The following is a 23,134-nucleotide window of genomic DNA, read 5'->3' as shown; positions in this document are numbered from 1 at the left end:
TTATATTTCAGCCTGTAATTCCTTTTGAAGAAATTAAATATTTAAGTTTACCACTCACCTATTGAAATATTATCTCCTTTTCTTGTTCTGAAAGTTGTTTGATGTGAGTTTCGAGATACATCTTCTAGCTGCTGAAAATTGCCTGTATAATCAGAATTTATTAGTACTTTTTCTAGAAAACTTGAGATTTCTTTCTTAATGTGATGTATTGTTTAGGGTAATTTTGGGAGTGTGGAGATGTGCCGGTATGACCCTCTACAAGACAACACTGGAGAGGTGGTGGCTGTGAAGAAGCTCCAGCACAGTACTGAAGAGCACCTCAGAGACTTTGAAAGGGAAATTGAAATCCTTAAATCCTTGCAACATGACAACATTGTAAAGTACAAGGGAGTGTGCTACAGTGCTGGTATGTTGCCCATTGATACTTTTTTGAACTCAGGGTATGTCTTTGACACCCTGGGTAATATTGTAGAAACTTATAATGCCTCCAGATCTGGACTTAAAATATTCCAGTGCCCAGAGAAAGAAGCATTCTGTATGACTGGAGATTGTACTTGGTGTTGGTGGGCTGTAACTACAGGAAGTCCTTGACTACTTGATTGATCATTCTCTTCACTGAGGATGGTGGTTACCATTCTTGCTTAAACTTACCAAGGGAATGTCATTTTTAAAGAAAGAAATTTTCTGTGAAAATATTATTTTTTTTAATTAGATGCTTTTTATTCAGTATAGATGAGGAGAAAGGAAGTTTTCTCATCAGCTTATTTTGGTTTGCATAATGGGTTACAGAAGATTAAAACATAACTATTTTAAAAACTTCTATTCAAATCTTTTTGATTCAAAAAGTCATTGTTCTTGGGCTTCCCTGGTGGCACAGTGGTTGAGAGTCCGCCTGCCAATGCAGGGGACATGGGTTCGTTCCCTGGTCCGGGAGGATCCCACATGCTGCGGAGCAGCTGGGCCCGTGAGCCATGGCCGCTGAGCCTGCATGTCTGGAGCCTGTGTTCCGCAATAGGAGAGGCCACAACAGTGAGAGGCCCGCGTACCGCAAAAAAAAAAAAAAAAAAAAAAAAGTCATTGCTCTTAACTACTACATCACCTTTAATTTTATAATCAGGTTTTGTCATCTTAGACTCAGATTTTTTTTTTTTAATAATAACTCCAGGACTTCCCTGATGGCACAGTGGTTGAGAATCCACCTGCCAGTGCAGGGGACGTGGGTTCGATACCTGGTCCAGGATGATCCCACATGCTGCGGAGCACCTAAACCCGTTCACCACAACTACTGAGCCTGCGCTCTAGAGTCCGTGAGCCACAACTACTGAGCCCACACGCCACAACTACTGAAGCCTGCACGCCTATAGAGAAAACCCCCATGCAGCAATGAAGACCCAATGCAGCCAAAAAAAAAAAAAAAACCTCCAGCCACACTTTATTACTATTATTATTATTTATTTTTATTTTTTTAGGTTGCACTGGGCGTTAGTTGCGGCTCCAGGGCTCCTTAGTTGTGGCATGCTAACTCTTAGTTGCAGCATGCATATGGGATCTAGTTCCCTGACCAGGGATCAAACCCAGGCCCCCTGCATTGGGAGTGTGGAATCTTATCCAGTGCACCACAAGGGAAGTCCCTTAGACTCAGATTTTATATATCTTTAAGTCATTTTTATACAGTTGTTTTCTAATAGTTCATCAGTAAAGTATAGCAGAGTAAAATATTATGTTCTCATTTGTGTGTTAATAGGCCGGCGTAATCTAAGATTAATTATGGAATATTTACCATATGGAAGTTTACGAGACTATCTCCAAAAACATAAAGAACGGATAGATCATAAAAAACTTCTTCAGTACACATCTCAGATATGCAAGGTACCTAATATCCTGGCTGTTTGTTGTAGATGAAGAGAATATATTGAAGTAATTATTAAGAAATCCTCTAAGGTTTTTCTTAGATAATTAAGGGAGTAGAATGATACAAGACTTTTTAAATTGTTTATGTTTATAAAGCTAGCTGAAAGAAAAATGTTATTTTATTCATAGGGTATGGAGTATCTTGGTACAAAAAGGTATATCCACAGGGATCTAGCAACAAGGAATATATTGGTGGAGAATGAAAACAGAGTAAAAATAGGAGATTTTGGCTTAACCAAAGTGTTGCCACAAGGCAAAGAATACTACAAAGTGAAAGAACCTGGTGAAAGTCCCATATTCTGGTGAGTATATTTTAGTACAGTAAAATGAAGTTTTGGAGCACAAACTTCAAACTTTATTTTTACTATTAATAGTTTGTCATTGGGCTTCCCTGGTGGTGCAGTGGTTGAGAGTCCATCTGCTGATGCAGGGGACGCGGGTTCGTGCCCCGGTCCAGGAAGATCCTGCGTGCCGCGGAGCGGCTGGGCCCGTGAGCCATGGCCGCTGAGCCTGCGCATCCGGACCCTGTGCTCCGCAGTGGGAGAGGCCACAACAGTGAGAGGCCCGCGTACCGCAAAAAAAAAAAAAAAAAAAAAAGTTTGTCATTTATATATTTATAGTAATAATCAATGAAGTTATTTCCTATGTTTTCCTCTGGGAATTTTATGGTTTTAGGTCATACATTCAAGTCTTTAATCTATTTTGAGTTAATTTTTGTATGTGGTGTAAAATAGTGGTCTAATTTCATTCTTTTGCACGTGTCTGTCCAGTTTTCCCAACACCATTTATTGAAGAGACTGTCCTTTCTCCATTGTATGTTCTTTGCTCCTTTATTATAATTTAATTGTCCATATATATATGGTTTTATTTCTGGGCTCTCAATTCTGTTTGGTTGATCTGGGTGTCTGTTTTTATGCCAGTACTAACCTGTTTTGATCACTATGGCTTTGTAGCATATCTTGAAATCAGGGATCATGCTACCTCCAGCTTTGTTCTTCTTTCTCAAGGTTGTTCCCTTTCTCAAGGGATCTTTTGCGGTTTCATACAAATTTTAGAATTTGTTCTAGTTCTGTGAAATATGTCATTGGAATTTTGATAAGAATTGCATTAAATCTGTAGATTGCTTTGGGTAGTATGGACATTTTAACAATATTAAGTCTTCCAATCCATGAGCATGGACTGTCTTCCCATTTAATTGTGCCTTCTTTGATTTCTTTTATCAGTGTCTTAAACAGTTTTCACTGTACAGGTCATTCACCTCCTTGGTTGAACTTATTCCTAGATATTTTATTCTTTTTGATACAGTGGTAAATGGGATCGCTTTAATTTCTCTTTCTGTTTGTTTGCTATTAGTGTATAGAAATGTCACTGGCTTGTGTATATTGATTTTTTTTTGGTATCCTGTGACTTTACTGCATTTATTAGTTCTAACAGTTTTTTGTTTTTTGTTTTTTGTTTTTCATAGAGTTTTTAGGATTTTCTCTATATAGTATAATGTCATCTGCAAATAGTGAGTTTTACTTCCTCCTTTCCAATTTGGATGCCTTTTCTTTCTTTTCCTTGCTTAATTGCTGTGACTAGAATTTCCAATACTGTGTTGAATAAAAGTGGTGAGAGTGGGCATCCCTGTCTTGTTCCTGATCTTAGAGGAAAGGCTTTCAGGTTTTCATTGTTGAGTATGATGTTAACTGTAGGTTTGTCATATATGGCCTTTATTATGTTGAGGTAGGTTCCCTCTATACCCACTTTGTTGAGAGTTTTTATCATAAATGGGTGTTAGAATTTTTTTTTTTTTTTTTTTTTTTTTTTTTTTTGCTGTACGCGGGCCTCTCACTGCTGTGGCCCCTCCCGTTGCGGAGCACAGGCTCCGGACACACAGGCTCCGCGGCCATGGCTCGCGGGCCCAGCCGCTCCGCGGCATGTGGGATCCTCCGGGATCGGGGCACGAACCCGTGTCCCCTGCATCGGCAGGCGGACTCTCAACCACTGCGCCACCAGGGAGGCCCGGGTGTTAGAATTTTATCAGTTGCTTTTTCTGCATCTGTTGAGACAGTCGTATGGTATTTATCCTTCATTTTGTTCATGCAGATGTTGAACCATCCTTACAGCCCTGGAATAAATCCCACTTAATCATGGGATATGATCCTTTTGATGTATTGTTGAATTCAGTTTGCTAATATTTTGTTGAGGATTTTTGCATCTATGTTCATCCAGGTATTGGCCTGTAATTTTTTTTTTTTGCAGTGTCCTTGTCTGGTTTTGGTATTAGGGTAATGTTGGCCTCATAACATGTTTAGATGTGTTCCCTCCTCTTCAGTTTTTTGGAAGAATTAAAAAGGAAAAGTATTGAATCTTACTTGGATGTTTGGAAGAATTCATCAGTGAAGCTGTCTGTTTCCTGGACTTGGTGTTTGTTGGGAGTTTTTTGATTACTGACTCAGTCTCCTTACTATTCAGGACTATTCAGGCTTTCTATTTCTGTTTCTTCATGATTCAGTCCTGGTAGATTATATGTTTCTAGGAACTTGTCTGTTCTTTCTAGGTTGTCCACTTTGTTGGCATATAATTGTTTGTAGTATTCTCTTATTATCCTTTGTATTTCTGTGGTATCAGTTGTGACTTGTCCTCTTTTGTTTCTAATTTTATTTATTTGAGCCCTCTCCTTTTTTTTCTTGGTTAGTCTAGCTAAAGGCTTCTTGATTTGTTTATCTTCTCAGAGAACCAGCTCTTGGTTTTATTGATCTGTTCTATTCTATTGTCTTTTTAGTCTCTATTTCTGCCCTCATCTTATTATTTCCTTCCTTCTACTACCTTTGGGTTTTGGTCTTTTTCTAGTTCCTTTAGGTGCAAATTCAGGTTGTTTATTTGAGACTTTATTTGTTTCTTGAGGTAGGCCTGTATTGCTATGAACTTCCTTCCTAGAACCACTTTTGCTGCATTCCATAGATTTTGGTGTGCTTTATTTTTGTTTTTATTTGTCCCTAGGCTTTTTTTCTTTTTTCTCCTTTGATTTCTTCATTGACCCATTAGTTGTTTAGTCACATGTTGTTTAATCTTCATGTTTTTGTGGTTTTCCAATTTTCTTATTGTGATTCCTAGTTTCATACCATTATGGTTGGAAAACATGCTTGATATGATTTCAGTCTTCTTGAATTACTGGGACATATTGTGGGCTAACACATGATCTATCCTGGAGAATGTTCCATGTGCACCTTAGAAAAATGTGTATTCTGCTGCTTCTGGATAGAGTATTCTGAACATATCTGTGAACTCCATCTTATCTAATGTGTCATTTAAGGCCAAATGTTTCCTTTTTGATTGATTTTTTTGTGAATGATCTATCCATTGCTGTAAGTGGGGTGTTAAAATTCCCCTACTATTATTATATTGCTTTTAATTTCTCCCTTTAGGGCCAATAATATTTGCTCTATATATTTTGGTGCTCCTACGTAGTGTGCATATATATTTATAAATGTTTTATCTTCTTGCTGGATTGACCCCTTTATCATTGTATAGTGCCTTTCTTTGTCTTTTATTACAGTCTTTGTTTTAAAGTCTGTTTTATCTGCTGTGAGTATAGCTACACCAGCTTTCTTTTCATTACTTTTTCCTCACATCCAGTCTGTGTGTGTCTTTACTTCTGAAATAAATCTCTACTAGGCAGCATATAGATGGGTCTTGTTTTTTGTTTTTATCTATTCAGCCACTATATGTCTTTATATTGGCTAATTTAGTCCATTTACATTTAAAGTAATTGATATGTATGTACTTATTGCCATTTTGTTTATTGTTTTCTGGCTGTTTTTATAGTTCCTCTCTGTTCCTTTCTTCTTTCTGTCTTCCCTTTGGTTTGCTGGATTTTTTACAGGCCAATACCTGGATGAACATAGATGCAAAAATCCCATGTGGTTTGCTGGATTTTTTTTAGTATTATGTTTAGATTCCATTCTCATTTTCTTTTCTGTGTGTACTGTAAGATTTTTCTTTGTGGTTACTGTGGTGTTCACATATAACATTGTATGTATATAGCAGTGTCTTCTAAGTTGATAACAACTTAAAATGTAAAGCAAAGCTTTACATTTTTACTCTCCCCCTGCCACATTTTATATTTTTGATGATGCCTTTTGCATATTCTTATTTTATGCTTCCCTTAAGTAATTAGTGTAATTTGAGTTAACTTTACTACTTTTGTCTTCATACTTGCTTTATAAGTGACTGAGCCACTACCTTTACGATATGTTTTCCACTGAAATTTTTACTTTCATATATTTTCTTATTATTAATTAGTGCCATTTCTTTTTTAGCCTAGAGAAGTCCCTTTAACATTTCTTGTAAGGCCAGTTTAGTGGTGATGAAATCCTTTAGCTTTTGCTCATTTGTAAAACTCTTCATCTCTTCTTCAGTTCTGATTGATAATTTTGACTGGTAGAATTGATAGAGAATTCTTGGTTGGAAATTTTTTCCTTTCAGCATTTTGAATAGGTCATCCACTTCTTTCTGGCTGATAAAGTTTCTGCTGAAAAATCTGCTGATTTGGGGATTTCCCTTGTACTTAATAAGTAGTGTTTTGGGGGTTTGGGGGGCTTTTTGTTTGTTCGTTTTTGCTGCTTTTAAGATTCTTTATCCTTAACTTTTACCATCTTAATTGTAATGTGTCTTGGTATGGTTCTCTCTGGGTTCATCTTATCTGGAACTTTCTGAAATTCTTAGACCCAGAATGTCTGCTTCCTTCCCCAGATTAGGGAAGTTTTCATCCATTACTTCTTCAAATTTTTCTGACCTTTTCTCTCTTTCTCTTTTCCTCTGGGACCCCTATAACATGAATGCTGTTCGCTTGATGTTGTTCCAGAAGTCCCTTAAGGTATATTCACTTTTTAAAATTCTTTTTTCATTTTGCAACTGTGTCTGGGTGATTTCTATTTGTTTCACCTTCCAGCTTGCTGATTCGTTCTTCTGCTTCATCAAGTCTTCTGTTGAAACCCTCAAGTATATTTTTCAGTTTAGCTATAACTTCTATTTAGTACTTTCTTATATTTTCTACCTCTTTGTTGAAGTTCTTGCTGTGTTTATCCATTCTTCTTCTGAGTTCAGTGAGCATTTTTATGACCATTGCTTTGAACTCTTTGTTGAGTGAGTTGCTTAGCTCCATTTCATTAATGTCTTTTTCTGGCCATTTGTCTTTTTCTTTGGTTTGGAACATATTCCTCTGCCTTCTCATGTTGCATAACTTTCTGTATTTGTCTAAATTCATTAGGTGAAACGGCTACCTCTTCCAGTCTTGTTCTTGTGTAGGAGATAACCCATAGGGCCCAGAAGCACAATCTCCCTGGCCACCAGACCCAGGCACTTAACGGGTGTTCTTCATGTGGACTGTGCACACCTACAAGCTGTGGTGGGGCTGCTGCTATGATGCAGGATGTGTGGGATTTGGGGTGCTCACCTGCTGGTTGTAGTGAGCTGTTGCATAGTGTGGACTGGGTTTGGGGCACTTGCTCATCCCAGTTATGGTGCAGCTACTGTGTGGGGAGGGTGGGGTATCGTGTGATTGTCCAGCCCAATTGTGGTGTGACATCTGCACTGGGTAGGCAGGGCACTCAGGGTGCTCGCTTTGGCTCAGCTGTGGTTCAGGGTGGGAGGAGCACACCCACTGGTGCTAGGAGGCTAGAAGAAGGGCACCAAAAATAGTGCCCACTAGCTATATCACCAGCAAGTTAGAATGAGGTTGCAAAGATGTCATCTACCAGTGCTTTTGTCTCCAGAGAAAGTCCCATTAGGTTCCTGCCTCTCTAGCAGCTGCTCTAAGATCAGTAAGTAGGTCTCCCTCACTTATGGTGTAGGTGTTTTCACACTGTTGCTTTTGTGCTGTTTCTCAGGGTAGGTGGGTCTGTGTGAGCTCTTTAAGAGCGGGTTCTTTGTTCCCTACAGTAATGTGGTTCTCCTGGACTTAATCCCCATTGATTTTCAAAAACAGATGTTTTAGGGGCTTGTGTCCCCAGTGCTGCACTCAAGGGTTGAGGTACGTGATTTGGAGCTCAATCCCTTTACTCCCTTTTTTTTTTTACTCCAAGAAGTTATATATTTTTGTGATCCTTCTGATTTGCTCCTGGGATGGGGTCCTGGGTGGGACTGTCTCTCTGCCTCTCCTGCCTGTTTCAATGAGTCTCTTTTATCTTTTGTTGTGGAGGTGCTGTTCATCTAGTTATCAGATACTTTTCAGAGGAAAATTACTTCATGTGTAGCTGTAAATTTGATGTGTCTGTGGGAGGAGGTGAGCTCAGAGTCTTCTTAGGCTGCTACCTTGAACCCCTTACACAGGAGAATGATTTATAATGGCATTGTGAATGTGTTTTAAAGAAGACTGCTTATGTTTTAGAGATGCATACTGGGAACGTTATGGTATGAAATATGGTTGAAATACTGTCATATCCAGAACTCATTTCATATAAATACTGTTGTGTGCAGGTGGGGAGTAGTAGATAAAACAAGGTGGGCAATGAATTTAGCTAAGTGACAGGTACATGGTTGTTCATTGTTCTCTAATTTGTGTATGTTTGAAGTTTTTTATAATACTAAAAACATTTTAAAGGAATATCCTGATGATAATTATGAGCATTAGCATTATCTAATTATTTTTAGGGTTTAAGTGAAACTAGAAAATAAGACTTATCTAAACTTGACTGTCAATATTTTGGTCATGTCCCCAGTGATACATGAATTTCATTCTGTTTTTCCAGAATGAGAAATTAGAGAAGTTAAATGGAATTAACTAGCAATCCATAATGATTAGTTATATGGATTTCCAGTGATTTTGGCATACTTAGTGAATACAATTTAATAAATACTTATTAAGCATCTACTTATGAAGCACCTACTGTGTTCCAAACACCATACAAGGAAATTGGAATAAGAATATAGGATCAGCATCAGAAAAAAGAGAACTGTCCCTTACAAGGAAGGCTGAACTAAATGGAAAAGTTTGATACAGCGTGGAAATTCAACTGACAGGTTCACTATCCATAATCCTTTACCTTTAAGGTCTCTTACTTTAGGAAAAATCAAATGTGTAATCCAGTCATTGCAATGCAGTATGTAAGTGAAGAAGATGATGCAAAAACATTAGAGTGCAGTAATTCTGCTGAGGGTTTAAATTAATCAGAGAAAACCACAACTAAAAGATGACATTTCAACTATTGATTAATAGTTCACCAGATGGACAAGAGGAAGGGTATTCCATGAGGAGGATGACTAGAACAACAGGATAAGCAGGGTTGTAAGTGAATGGTGTTACCACAGAACAAACGGAATAATACTGAGTTCTGTGTGCCATGTTAGTGCATTCAGACATTATTCATTAGACAGTGTGCAGGTGGGATATTAGAGGCTTTATCCAGGGGATAATGGTGAGATTCATATTTTAGGAAGATAGCTCCACTTTTGGTGGAGAACAGCAGTTCTCAAAGTTTGGGGACCTCTGGTACACCCTTTAGGGAGTCTGTGAGATCAAAAGTATTTTTATAATAATACTAAGATGTTATTCCCCTTTTTCACTCTCATTTTACACATACAATGGAATACTACTCAGCCTTAAAAAATAATGAAATTTTGCCATTTGCAGCAACATGGATGGATTTAGAGGGTATTGTGCTGAGTGAAATAAGTCAGAGAAAGACATACTGTATGACACCACTTATATGTAGAATCTAAAAAATACAACAAACTAGTGAACATAACAAAAAAAGAAGCAGACTCACAGATATAGAGAACAAACTAGTGGTTACCAGTAGGGAGGGGCAATATAGGGATGGAGGAATGGGAGGTACAAACCATTGGGTATAAGATAGGCCAGCAGTCCCCAACCTTTTTGGCACCAGGGACCGATTTCATGGAAGACAGTTCTTCCACGGTGGGGGGAGGGCAGTGGATGGTTCAGGCGGTAATGGGAGCAATGGTGGGGATGGTTCAGGCAGTAACGCTAGTGATGGGGAATAATGGGGAGCAGCAGATGAAGCTTCACTCACTCACCTGCCGCTCACCTCCTGCTGTGTGGCCTGGTTCCTAATAGGCTGCGGACCAGTACTGGTCTGCAGCCCGGGAGCTAGGGCCCTTTGAGATAGGCTACAAGGATGTATTGTTCAACGTGGGGAGTATAGCCAGTATTTTGTAATAACTGTAAATGAAGTATAACCTTTAAAAATTGTATAAAAAATTTTTTTAAAAACCACTCACAGAAAATGTCTTCTATTAAACCAACATTAAAGAAACTTACAAAAATGTAAAACATACTACTCTAAATACAAAATTTTTTGTTTTGGAAAATAGTTATTTTTTTATAAAAATGTTATTTATGATAACATTACTGGGTTTATACTTTTACATTTCCTTAATTTTGAAATCTAATATGGTAAATATTGGTAAATACAACCCACATAAACGAAAGCTTTGGGGGCACTTCAATAACTTTTAAGAGTATAGGGGACTTCAAACCAAAAGTTTTGAGAACTAGAGGTATAGAGGGTACATTGTATTAAGAAGAGGCTAACAGCAGAGAGAAGACTAGTTAGGCAACTTTTGCAGGAATCTAGGTCATTGATTTTCAAACCCGTTGTGCATATATACCCATTGAAAGAATTATCAAAAGCTGTATTCTTTCTGGCACATGTTTAAATTGATAGCTAATTTTTTCCTTTGTAAATTTAGATGGTTGTAAATAATGTATTTTATAAAGTATTGTAAATAATGACATTGAAGTATGGTACATCAATCTTTTAGATGTATACAAGGAAATCCAGACAACACAGCAATTTGATACCCATTGTCACCCACTTAAAAATGTATAGGAACAGACTTTCTTCTTGATAGAAACTTTGCATTATTCCTTTTTCTTCTTAAAATTATATTTCCACTTCCCATCTCAAAATTTTGTATAATGTATTATATTTTGTACTTGGAAAACCTTTTGATTACCTATCTCCGTTGTAACCAAAATACATATATAAATTTAAATTAATTTTAAAATTTCCTATGACCACAAAAAAAGTATTCACCTTTTTCTTCCAGATTAAGTTATCATTGAAGTTACTGCCAGGATGCAATTTCCAAAGCAATATAAATGAATTACTAATTTGGATAATTCTTTAAAATTTTTTATTGGAGACATTTCTTTAAAAAAATTTTTTTAAACATCTTTATTGGAGTATAATTGCTTTAGAGTGGTGTGTTAGTTTCTGCTTTATAACAAAGTGAATCAGCTATACGTATACATATATCCCCATATCCCTCCCTCTTGCGTTGGAGACATTTCTTAATAAATGGAGCTTTTCTTCCCCCTCCAACTAGTCCATATATCCTTAGATAAATATTATTTACTTCTATAATGGGACCAGATTCAACATAAATTCTAATTTTATTTCTGTATTTGTAAACATGGAGAAAACTCTTTTGTTTAAATAAGGAGATGGGAAAGGAAGGAGTTTTGTCATAACAATGTCACTCATTTCTGTGACTCCTTCTGATACGTACGTAGCAAAACAGTATATAGTGATCTACCAGTAAAATTTGTTAGCTGGTAATTTCTTTAGATCCATTCTTTTTTCAGTTTCATTGAAAACGAAGAATTAAACCCACTTGATTTTCAAAAGTGGATTTACTACCCAAACATTAGAGTCATTCATTTTCTGTTTCTGGGAAGTATACCAAAAATCTTTTAAAATTAGTTCAAATTATGATATTACTCTCATTTAGAGGCATCTTGTTTAAACTGATATATTCATAAAACAGAATGGGCTTCCCTGGTGGCGCAGTGGTTGAGAGTCCGCCTGCCGATGCAGAGAACACGGGTTCATGCCCCGGTCCGGGAAGATCCAACATGCCGCGGAGCGGCTAGGCCTGTGAGCCATGGCCGCTGAGCCTGCGCATCCGGAGCCTGTGCTCCACAACGGGAGAGGCCACAACAGTGAGAGGCCCGCGTATCTCAAAAAAACAAACAAAAAAAAAACACGATAAAACAGAATATTGTTAGTTTCAGTACGGTAGTTTTAAATAACATCTTTTATCACGTTTTAAATATGTGATTTAAATATGGCAAACCCTTGCACTGCCTCAAAGATTGAGTCACTTAATGAAGAGTGTCCTTCATTACAATCTGTTTGGCAATGCCAGGCCTCATGAACAAATACACTTAATTTCCAGCAGAAAAGGTCTTACTTCATTTTCAATTCAAGTAAGTATATTAATGTTATGAAATATTATTTTAAAAAACAGATATAAATTGCAGAACACATGTGCCAGAGGCATGTTTACAGTGAAGCTAACAAAGCATATCCACCAGAGGGCCTTCCTTGCGAGATTCCTTCTTTTCTAGTTTTAAATATTCGCTTTCACACCTCATTTTATATGCTCTGTCATAAAGAAAGCCCCTAAAACTTTGGGCCCAGTATTTCTCCCTGCATATCTGGAAAGATTAACCACAAGGGCAGTCAGGATAAGCTTAAGATGATATATATCTAATATAATTAATTTCATAATTAAGTTATGAGAATAAGATAAACCACTTCTCATTACTTAATTTCTAATAAATAATACAGAATAAAATATAGTTAAGATTATAATTTATGAAGTAAGGCGTATGGTAAAAGGCCTGTTATTCCTTCAGTAAATGTTTTGGGGAGATTGAACTCTGATGTTTGACTTTGGGGAATCACTAATAAGCTTGTATAAAAATCAGAACATTTTCATCATGGTCAAAATTTTCTTATATATTTAATGAAAAAAGAAAGCTATATACTGCTAAAAACTAATCAGATGGAGAGTTGACATATAGTTTTATTTTTATATTAGCAAGTAAAAATATTAAATGTTTTATATAATGAAATGAGGTTAACTAATTTTTATATAAGTATTTCAGAATGAGTTGATAGAATAGATTTTAGCTAACTTACTGAATAACAAACACTAAATCTATAGTCTGAAAGAAATCACATAATTTTTATCCATAGGATTTAGCCATCATATCTTTAAAAAAATACAGTTTCACTTAAAAGAATCATTGTCATCTATATTGCTTTTATTCAAAAGTGCTCTTTGTTTAGCTAACAGCATGTCCTGTGGATTGGTATTAAGAAGAACTGCGGGAAAATGCTTCTGCTAACGTATTTTTTAAAACTGTTCAGGCAGGGTTTTGGACTCATGGAGAATCCTTATACTGTTCTTGCTATAGAGCCCCTTGGAAAATCTTTGTACATCCTTGGGCTTACTCTTCACCTGGTTTGAAGATCTCTGTACTAGTCATGAGATAAGGATCTAACCTAAGACTGTAATAGCAGTATTAGTTAGGAGACTGATTTGAGACATTTTTAAGACATACTTTAAAGGGACTTAGTGGCTCAGTAGACTTGGGAGTGAAAGATGAGTCAAAAATAATTCTTAAGATTTCCAGTTTGGGGAGTTAGATAGATTGTGATACCATTCATTGCATAGAGAAAATAAAATAATCAGCAAGTGTTAGAGAGGTGGGGATGGAGTTCTTTTTGCCTGTGTGGAACTTTAATATGGAAATGTTCAATAAGTCTGAAACACAAAAGAAAGGTCAAAGGTAGGGTGGTTATAAATTTGGGAGACTGTAGTATATAAGTGAATGATACTACCTAAGGGAAATTTTTTTACAGAGAGGAAGAGATCTGGTGATGGAACCTTCGGGGAAAGGTTAACACAGGAAATGAACCTCTCCACAAAAGCAGAATAGAAAGAAAACAGTTTCATTACTGAATAAGCAGTAATCCAGAAAGTAATGTGCATCATAAGCAATCTGCTAAGAGATTACAAAAACAGAAAGAAATCTCACCCTTTTATAAAATGGCCAAACAGATTCAACCCGTTACATACATGTTCTCAGGATAAACAATAACTAGTCCTCAAGTAAGAGGACTTGACAGCACCATCTGTCACACATTGTTCATCCTAAATTCACTTAGTAATAGGAGTGCCCATCTGTGTTAGCTAATTGGCTTTACCCAAAAGAAAAATAAACTTCTCATATCTTTATGATAGGAGATAGTTTTGCAACTTGAAGGATGCACCTGCCCAAGTTAGGATCCTGCCCTGCCATTGAAACTGGGAGGTAAGGGCATGATAATCCTTAATGATTACATTCCAAAGAGGTGATTCCCAGGTTCTTGAGAAAGACATTGCTGTATGTAAACCTGGCAAGAGGCTTTTAAGCAAAAGCTTTTAAAGAGATTTTTACATAAATTTCAGAGACAGAGAATTCACAATTGTAAATTTTCTAAAGTAAATGCTCTAAGAAAAGAGGAGAGTCATTTCTCTCCTTTTCCACATGGACAATCTCTTTTTTTTTACTTTGTATTTATCCTTACATAAGTAATGGGAAAGAGAAAAACAGCCTTGGAGATGAAGGGGGAAATTACAAAGAGTGCTTTCATGAAAGCCAAAGCAAGAGAATATTTTTCAAGGGTTGAGGGAGTAGTACTGTCTTCAGGGAGGTTATATTCCATTTGTGGGATAAAACTAGCATATTATTTTAAAATAACATAAATATGTAACTTTTTTAAAAAGCTAAATATAAAAAGAATATAACATTACATGGTTAATTGTATAGTATAGACTACAAGTACTTTAGAATTTCAGTAGCATGAGGTCATTATGACCTTAAGTAGTCAGAGGAGGATTTCTGGAAGTTAGATTTTGAAGGAGAGGTTCATTTTATGTAATTCATATTTTAAATCTCAGTCTAAAACAGATCTCCATTACAATTCTCTATAATAGGATAAATTTAGCAATGGTACCATGATATTCATAATCCATTGGCCAAAATTCTCAGTTGGGTAGTGTTGATACTTGAGTAGAGGATGACACCATTTTCCCCTATGACTTTCTATTTTCTGTGCTCCCTCTCATAATCACCCCCTTTCAGATGAACAGGTTATTTCTTTTATATGTTAGTAGCTTCAAGTCTTCTCCAGCTTAAAAGGCACTTTTTCTCTAGGATTCTTATCTGGATTCATTTTAAGCTTAACTTGGAAAGATCAGCTTTTTTTCAGTTCTTGGAAGGTACTTTGCAGTTAACCCTGATGTTACTGAGACAAAAATTAATTTTTTTGGATTTTAGTTACCTTTGTGTTTTGGAGGTTCCCAAGACCACCCTCAGGTTTGATGATTCACTAGGAGGACTCATAGGACTCAGCATACAGCCATAAGCATGGCTATGACTCATTATAGGGAAACGATGCAAAGCAAAATCAGCAAAGGGAAAAGGCGTCTGGGGGAACACCTGGAAGAAACCAAGGACAAGTTTCTAAGTGTCCTCTCCGAGTAAAGTCATATGGGACACACTTAATTCCCCCAGCAATAAATTGTGATAACATGTGTGAAATGTCATCTACTAAGGAAGCTCATTAGAGACTCAGTGCCCACAGTTTTTATTGGGACTGGCCATGTAGACATTCTCTGCCTGGCACATTACTAAGATTCTAGACTCATTTGTTTGCAGAAATGGTTTAGGTACAGTGAGCCACTTTTATTATCGTTTAGGGAATTGTGGAAACCCTCCTGAAATCTAAGATCCCAGGTACCAGTCAAGTGTCAATATTGCAAACAGACCTTTTTGAAGATGGCAGCCTCAGGCCTGCTGTGTTAACCCTTTTCCCTACAGCTTTTTTTTTTAATCCAATGATTTGCAGATAAAATCAAGAATTGACACATCAAGTAACTGTCTTTTAAATATACTACAGGTATGCGCCAGAATCACTGACAGAGAGCAAGTTTTCTGTGGCCTCAGATGTTTGGAGCTTTGGAGTGGTTCTGTATGAACTTTTCACATATATTGAGAAGAGTAAAAGCCCACCAGCGGTCAGTATGCTTTTTATTTACTCTCAAGGTTTTTTTTTTTAACATGAGAAAAGCTTTTTCCAAAGAATAATAGTAAGCTTAGGGTTATTTTAGAGCTCCTATTGCTTATTTGTAAGACAGCAACCAACAAAATAATCCCAAACTTACTCATTAAATTAACTTGATGTTTTAAAAAGTGGGGATTGGAGTACTATTTAGTATATTCTCTTAATATTATCTTCAGTAAATTCTGTTCATTCCAGGAATTATTGCCAAAGTTAAACCTTTTAAAGTAATATTTTTTCTGCTCATTGTATAATTTTAATATAGGAAAGTATAAAAAAGAAAATAAAAATAATATCTAATTCAACTACTCAGAAATAACCACTTTAATACTGTGGTATGTTTTCTTACAGGCTTCTTTTAACTTTATATGTAAAAGCAAAATTTTATTAAAAAGATTTATAACAGGTCATACTGTACAGTTTGCTATCCTGCTTTTTCATTACATATTATAGCATGGATATTTTCCTATATTAGTAAACATTCACTGCAAATATGACTTCTAATTCCTTGGTAGCATTTCATCATAAGGATATAATTTCTGGACAATTATTTTCCATTTTTCAGTCTTTTAAGTAACACTTCATTGAACATAGTGCACATCCTTATATATATTTATGTTCATCTCTGGTTGTCATCTTAGAGAGTAAAAGTATAATTATAGGTGAAATGTTACAAACTCTTTTATAGGATTTTCATTATTTCAAAATGCTTTCCAGGAAAGCTGTACCAGATTAGACTCTCAGTAGCTGTGCATAGGGGTATACATCTTATCATTTGCCAGTGTTGACTATTATATTTCTACACAGTTTTGCCAAATTGATGGGAGAGAAGTTGTACCTATTTGATTTTAATTTGCATTTCTGCTATTAGTGTGATTGAATACATATTTATTGGGTGTTTGGGGTGAGTCTGTGCGTGTGTGCATTGTATCCTCATGTACTTTGCCCATTTATATATTCGTAATTTTTCTTACCAGTATATAAGAGCTCTCTATGTTTAAATAAAAGATGTGTTCATTGTAAATACTTCTCTAGCTTATGGTTCAGACTTTAATTTTATGAATTTTAAACATAGAACTTTTTCTCTCTGTTGCATTTATGCTTAAATATTCATTCTGTATTTTCTTTTTATTATGTCTTCTTTTACATTCAACTTCTTTATTTCAGCTGAAATGTAATATGATGTGTTAAAACAAAGTAAGTGTTTTTAGTTCACTGGTTTTGAACCCTTTTCAGGGAATTTGTGCTGAGTATGTTACAGTTATGGAAATGGCATTATAGACGTTGCACATTTAACAATCTTTTCTGAACTGTGACTGAAAACAAAGTTTTTGAAGTTAAAATAGTCTGTTTTTAAAATGTTTCAAGGTAAGGAAACATACAGGATTTTTCCCATTTACTGGAAGAAGTTGAGAAAGAATTCTGATTCAAATTAAATGTACCAAAAATGTGTCATTGAAAAGTGGGTTTGTGTTTCAGGAATTTATGCGTATGATTGGCAATGACAAACAAGGACAGATGATTGTGTTTCATTTGATAGAACTCCTGAAGAATAATGGAAGATTACCAAGACCAGATGGATGCCCAGATGAGGTAACAAAAAAATTTTTTTATCCACAGTAATCATGCATTTTCTTTCTCTCTTTACCCAAGGATTTCAGGTCAGTTTATGTAATTTAATTTGCTGAGGTTGTAGAAAAATAGCATAATCATGACTGTGGATATAGGTATATCCATGACACATGCCTGTACAGGCAAATTAAGTGGGAGTTCTGAATTTATGTCTTCACCAATTAAAAGATGGCACTTTGTGTTCATTGTAATTTTGGTTTATTTTCCCTTTTACAGATTTATGTAATCATGACAGAATGCTGGAACAATAATGTAAACCAACGCCCCTCTTTCAGAGACCTAGCTCTTCGAGTTGATCAAATAAGAGACAGCATGGCTGGATGAAAGAAATAAACTTCACTCTGAGACCAAAATAGACTTACAGAACAAAGTGTTGTATTTCACATTACTGTGGACTGTTATTACATATATCATTATTATGTATATCATGACTTTAGCCAGCAACAGTGTGGAAATATCTGCTCAGAGCTTTCAAAAGTTTAGTGAGTTTTTCTTCATGAGGACACCAGCCAAAGACACTGATGAAAAGTCCTTAGCAAAGAGTTTTGTAAAAAGTTTTGTGAACCGAATCAGTCAGTTAGTATCACCTTTCTTTGGCAAAAGAAGAAACTTAGACTTTTTTCAACTCAGAATTATGAGAGATGAAAAAATTGTAAATGTTAAATATGCACAGAATACGTATGTACAGTTTTTAACACAGTGAATGTATAATACCTTGGCATCTTGTGTGATGTTTTACACAAGGGCTGGTATTCATAAATAATGTTTTCTAATTTTTCCATAGTTGATCTATAATAACTTCACTGTACAAATTAAGATGCTCAGATAACTGAATAAGCACCTTTGTGTCCTTGTTCATCTATATCACTGGCCAGCAATATAAGCAGGTGTATACTTTTAGCTTGTTGTTCTATGTACTGTAAATATTTTTCAAAGCAAAGGGAACAAATGTTTAGTTTTATTTGTATAAGGAACTTCTCTGACTCTAAAGAATACATTTTGAAATGGAACAAGTTTACAAAGATATAACACAATCTATTTTCTTATTTCTCTCCCTTGTATCTGTTTGTGGTGAGTATGTTTTTTAAATAGAAGTATCTCCAGGTTTTTCTCAGACTACAGTGAACAGTTTTAAAATTTTGAGATGACGAATGCCAGGAATATTGTCATCCCTTGAGCTACTGGCTGCCAATAAGGCTCTTCAACCCCTGGGACCTATAGTCATGGATTAAATTTAAGTGTAAGCCATAAAATAGATTGTTTTTACTATATATAAGCCTATTAAGATGCACAATGGGTTAGGAATTTTTTTCTAAAGAATGTATATTTTAGGGATTTCAGAAATCTTATTGCCGTTATAAAAGAGATTTTCTTTTGTTAGATTCTTACAAGGGAGAAATGAGAGTAAATTGGTAAAATTTAAAAAAAGTATGCTTGTTAATTTTATTCAAGAATGCCAGTAGAAAATTCATAATGTCTTGAAGAAAAATCAGCATTTTTCAACTGAGTATACAGGGTCGTTTGTTACTGTTGTCGTTTGTTTTAGTGCTACTCCATTTTAGACACGATACCTAAAATATGGTGGAGTTTTTTGTCTGTGTGTTATTTATACAAAGTTTAAAATACTTGGCATTTTGGTTAAAAAGAAAATAGCTTCTTTATTTTCAGTGCTATATGTTTTTTTTTTAACTTAAGACTTTTGATTATCTTTCTATTTTTTGGAGCTGGTTTTAAAATGAATATTATATAAGAAAAAAATGCCTCACAAAGTTTGAGTTTTTTGTTGGAAGGAAAGGGAAGAAATGCTTTTTATGCTATCTTTTTTTTTTTTTTTTTTTTTTTGCGGTACGCGGGCCTCTCCCCGCCGTGGCCTCTCCCGTTGCGGAGCATGGGCTCCGGGCGCGCAGGCTCAGCAGCCATGGCTCACGGGCCCAGCCGCTCCGCGGCATGTGGGATCCTCCCGGACCGGGGCACAAACCCCTGTCCCCTGCCACCAGGGAAGCCCCTATGCTGTCTTTAAAGCATTTTACCAAATAGTAGTTACACCAAATCCACAAATCATCTAAAATGATAATATATTAGATTTCAAAAGATTTCTAGTAAACATTATATTTTGATGAAAGTTGAATATAATTTTTGTTTAATTTGTAAAGACTCCTCCAGGATCTGTGTATGTAATGCATTTAAGAGATTTTCTGTTTTGCTACTTTTCATGTCAAAAGTAGCATATCATATAATATGTTTGATTGCAGATTTTTGTACCAAAACTTAAGTACCTAAAAGTAGATTTTTAAAGCTTGATAACATTTTGTTTATAAAAACAAGGATGTTAACTAGGTTTCTTTTTTTAAAGTTTTTCTTTTAATGTTTCCATTTTTAGTTTTAGGAGAAAAACCCCACATAAACATCTTAAGATTTTAGAATGAAATGACTGCCTTATTGTAAAATTCTAAGTTTTCAAGAAAATTATTATTTATTGAGGGTTTGTGATGTTTTAAATTTTGATTCTGACCATACATAAAAGGAAATTAACCATGCAGCTGTTTGGTTGGTTCTGCACAAGACACAGGTAAGTCAGTATTGTACCAGTTAATGCCAAAATGTTTCTTCAAAGTAATACTCTTCAGAAATGACGGTAAAGATTTTCTTAAAATTCTGCAATTCTGTAAATATTCCAGTATTTTAAGTTACACAGTCTTTATATAAATAATTCCCTATATCCATGGCTACTTGCTTTGGGAAATAGTCACTTTTTCATGTTATTTATATATGCTGCCAGTAGCACTATAATTTGCTATGGAAGAGTGCTTTCTGTAAAGAAAAAAGTGCTTTCTTTAAAGAAAAGCACTCTTTCTATGGAAGAGTGCTTTTCTTTAAAGCAGAACCCAAGACTTCTGCTTTAAAGTCAAGTGAAATTTTTATCAAAACCATAACTCCTGATATTTAAATTTTATTTAAAGAGTTTTGTTATAGAGTAGACTTTAGAAAATACCTATAGTTCTATACCTGGGGAGCCATTCTCTTTGGGGTGACATGATGTGGTCAGATTGAGACTGTATTATTTTCTTCATTGTGCCTTTAGCATGTTCCCACAAAACTAAAATACTCATGTAATAAATATTCAGAAGTTATTTTCTTTTGTATTGTCACCTAACCAAGGAACTGCAGGTACACACACTGATTTAGGGATGTGCAGAGAAAGACTTTTATAAAGTAAACTTACCTTTCAGTTTAAAAGAAGTGCTTCCTAAGAGTGCTATCAACTACTTTGTGCTGTTTATGAACACTGCTATATCCACCCTAGGTCTGGTATGTAAATTATTTCTAATGAAAGTTTCTCTAATTTTCCAGTACAACTTACTAAAGATCTTTAATCTCCTATATTAGAATAAATAATAACAGTAAGTCAGCAGAATTATCCAAACAAAAGACTGGGTTATATGAGATAATCTTCATTTTATTTAAGAAAAAAAAAGTATAAATATCAGAAAATACTTTATATTGACACCTTGATTTGGGTTGTTTGTACTTAATTTCAAGATAACTAGCTGCTAACTGTTTTATGATACTGACAGTAACATTAGAGAGATTTCAGAATGACAGAGAATTTTTAAACTGTCACATTAATCAAATGCATATAATATGCATATAACATTATATACCTAAATATTAAAATTACCAATTTTACTTTTTTTTTTTTTTTTTTTTCCCGGTACACGGGCCTCTCACTGCTGTGGCCTCTCCCGTTGCGGAACACAGGCTCCGGACACGCAGGCTCAGCAGCCATGGCTTACAGGCCCAGCCGCCCTGCGGCATGTGGGATACTCCCGGACCGGGGCACGAACCCGTGTCCCCCGCACCGGCAGGCGGACTCTCAACCACTGCACCACCAGGGAAGCCCTTGTTTTACTTTATTACAGTATGTTCTTCATAGGTTAAGAAATTAACTTCTACTGTGCTTATGCTAGATGTTATTGCTTAGTGCAGGCCCTAAATATTGTTCTTTTCCAGTCTTACAAATTTATAAGGAAAATCCTTATCTCCAACTGAAACACCAATCATTATTAATATGTTTTTTAAAGTTTTTAATTATCATTTTCCATTATAAGGCCTTTCCTTGCATAGCAAATTGCTTAACATCTTATTTTGAACTGGAACAGATATATAAAATGAGATCATTAAAAGAGCTTCTAGGAGTCCCTGTTCCAGTTATCCATATTCTTAGTTTTTGTGAATATTTGTTATGTTTTTAATATCTGTACTAGGAAGCACTCCTATAGATGCTATTTATTGGGGTCAAGCAAGTCAACTTTGAGCAGTGTGAACAGACAGTAGCATAGCTTTTAAGTCTGACAACAGGTAAATAGCGTTAATAAACAGAGGTGGTAAGGAAAAGGCATATAGCAGGATTTTATAGAGACAGCAGGCAGCTGGAAAGGCAACTTAACAGTTGCAGATGATAAGCAGAACAAGTACACTAAAAACACAAATGAAAGTATGCAATAGAAAGGTTTGTTCATCAATTATCCTTTCAAGAACATAGTTGAAAATGTTTAGGTGCTTTTCACACACAAAAAAAGATAATTAAGTATTTTTAATGAAAAAGTTTAGGGTGTTTCAAATGCTTGGAATATATGTGAATCTCAGAGCATGAATTTTCTAGTAGCATGGAGTATAAGCTTGTGAGTTGCAATTTATTTACTGAAACTAAAAACGTTAGAGATTAAGAAAGTTGTAGATACTAAAGAAAATGGAAATAAAATGAGAAAGATAAACCTACACTCAATTATGAAAATATCTACTTGAAATTTTTTTCAACTTCAGCAACTTGAAATACACATATGATACTTTCTTCTTCTGCAATAATAGTTTTGTTGAAGGTTGCTGTAATGAACTTTTATAACTATCCCCAAATTTTGTGTGTGTGTGTGGTACACGGGCCTCTCACTGTTGTGGCCTCTCCCATTGTGGAGCACAGGCTCCAGACACACAGGCCCAGCAGCCATGGCTCACAGGCCCAGCCGCTCTGCGGCATGTGGGATCCTCCCGGTCCAGAGCACGAACCCGTGTCCCCTGCATCGGCAGGCAGACTCTCAACCACTGCGCCACCAGGGAAGCCCCCAAATTTTAAGTATATAAGAACAAAATTTATTTTATATCCTTAGTAACATTTAGGATGTTGGATTAATTTTAGTTGGAGAGGAATGAGAAGAAAGTTGTTTGCAGAATCAAAGACTTCACCTTGATTCTTAAGAGCAAATAACTGAATTCTCCAACAGTACTGATTAAAATACTTTTCATCTGCATAACCAAGGTAGCCTAAGCCCTTGAGTGCAAGATGCAGGTAGCACAGATCTAAATGACAAATTTGAAGTAGTTTGTGTCGAATGATAGCACTTATTGTCTACTGTTCACAAAGCATTTTAAAAACAAAAGTCACTGTTTCCCACAAATTCTGCCAGAATATTGTTTCCTTCTTTTCTTCTTTCTTTCTTTTAAAAAGTGTTTTAAATCCTTGTTTCTATCGGTAATTTGAAGATAGCGTGAATCCCATGGTACCACTTCTTTTCCTTCCTGTTACTAGTTTTGTAACATTATAATGCAGCTTACTGAATAGGAATTCTTGATAATATAGTAAAGGTATTGGTGACAAAAAAAATTGAAACAAAGTCTTACCTTTTTAT

The 23,134-nt window shown here is 35.6% G+C and overlaps 1 protein-coding gene across 8 annotated transcripts in view; it reads left to right on the top strand.

The window, feature by feature from the left end:
• The window catches only part of JAK2 (Janus kinase 2), a 263,827-nt gene extending 244,751 nt beyond the window's left edge, over positions 1-19,076 (top strand). For all 8 annotated transcript variants that reach the window (XM_060102217.1, XM_060102215.1, XM_060102218.1 and 5 more), the window contains 6 exons: positions 217-406; positions 1,745-1,869; positions 2,041-2,213; positions 15,657-15,774; positions 17,298-17,411; positions 17,667-19,076. In XM_060102217.1, the coding sequence (XP_059958200.1) occupies positions 217-406; positions 1,745-1,869; positions 2,041-2,213; positions 15,657-15,774; positions 17,298-17,411; positions 17,667-17,774 (828 nt within the window). In that variant the 3' untranslated portion in view covers positions 17,775-19,076. The remainder of the gene's footprint in view (positions 1-216; positions 407-1,744; positions 1,870-2,040; positions 2,214-15,656; positions 15,775-17,297; positions 17,412-17,666) is intronic.
• Positions 19,077-23,134: the final 4,058 nt, after the last annotated feature.

The sequence above is a fragment of the Mesoplodon densirostris genome, chromosome 6 (genome assembly GCF_025265405.1).
Source record: "Mesoplodon densirostris isolate mMesDen1 chromosome 6, mMesDen1 primary haplotype, whole genome shotgun sequence".
Taxonomy (NCBI): domain Eukaryota; kingdom Metazoa; phylum Chordata; class Mammalia; order Artiodactyla; family Ziphiidae; genus Mesoplodon; species Mesoplodon densirostris.
Note: the sequence above shows the minus strand (reverse complement) of the source record. Positions and strands in the feature narration are given on the sequence as shown.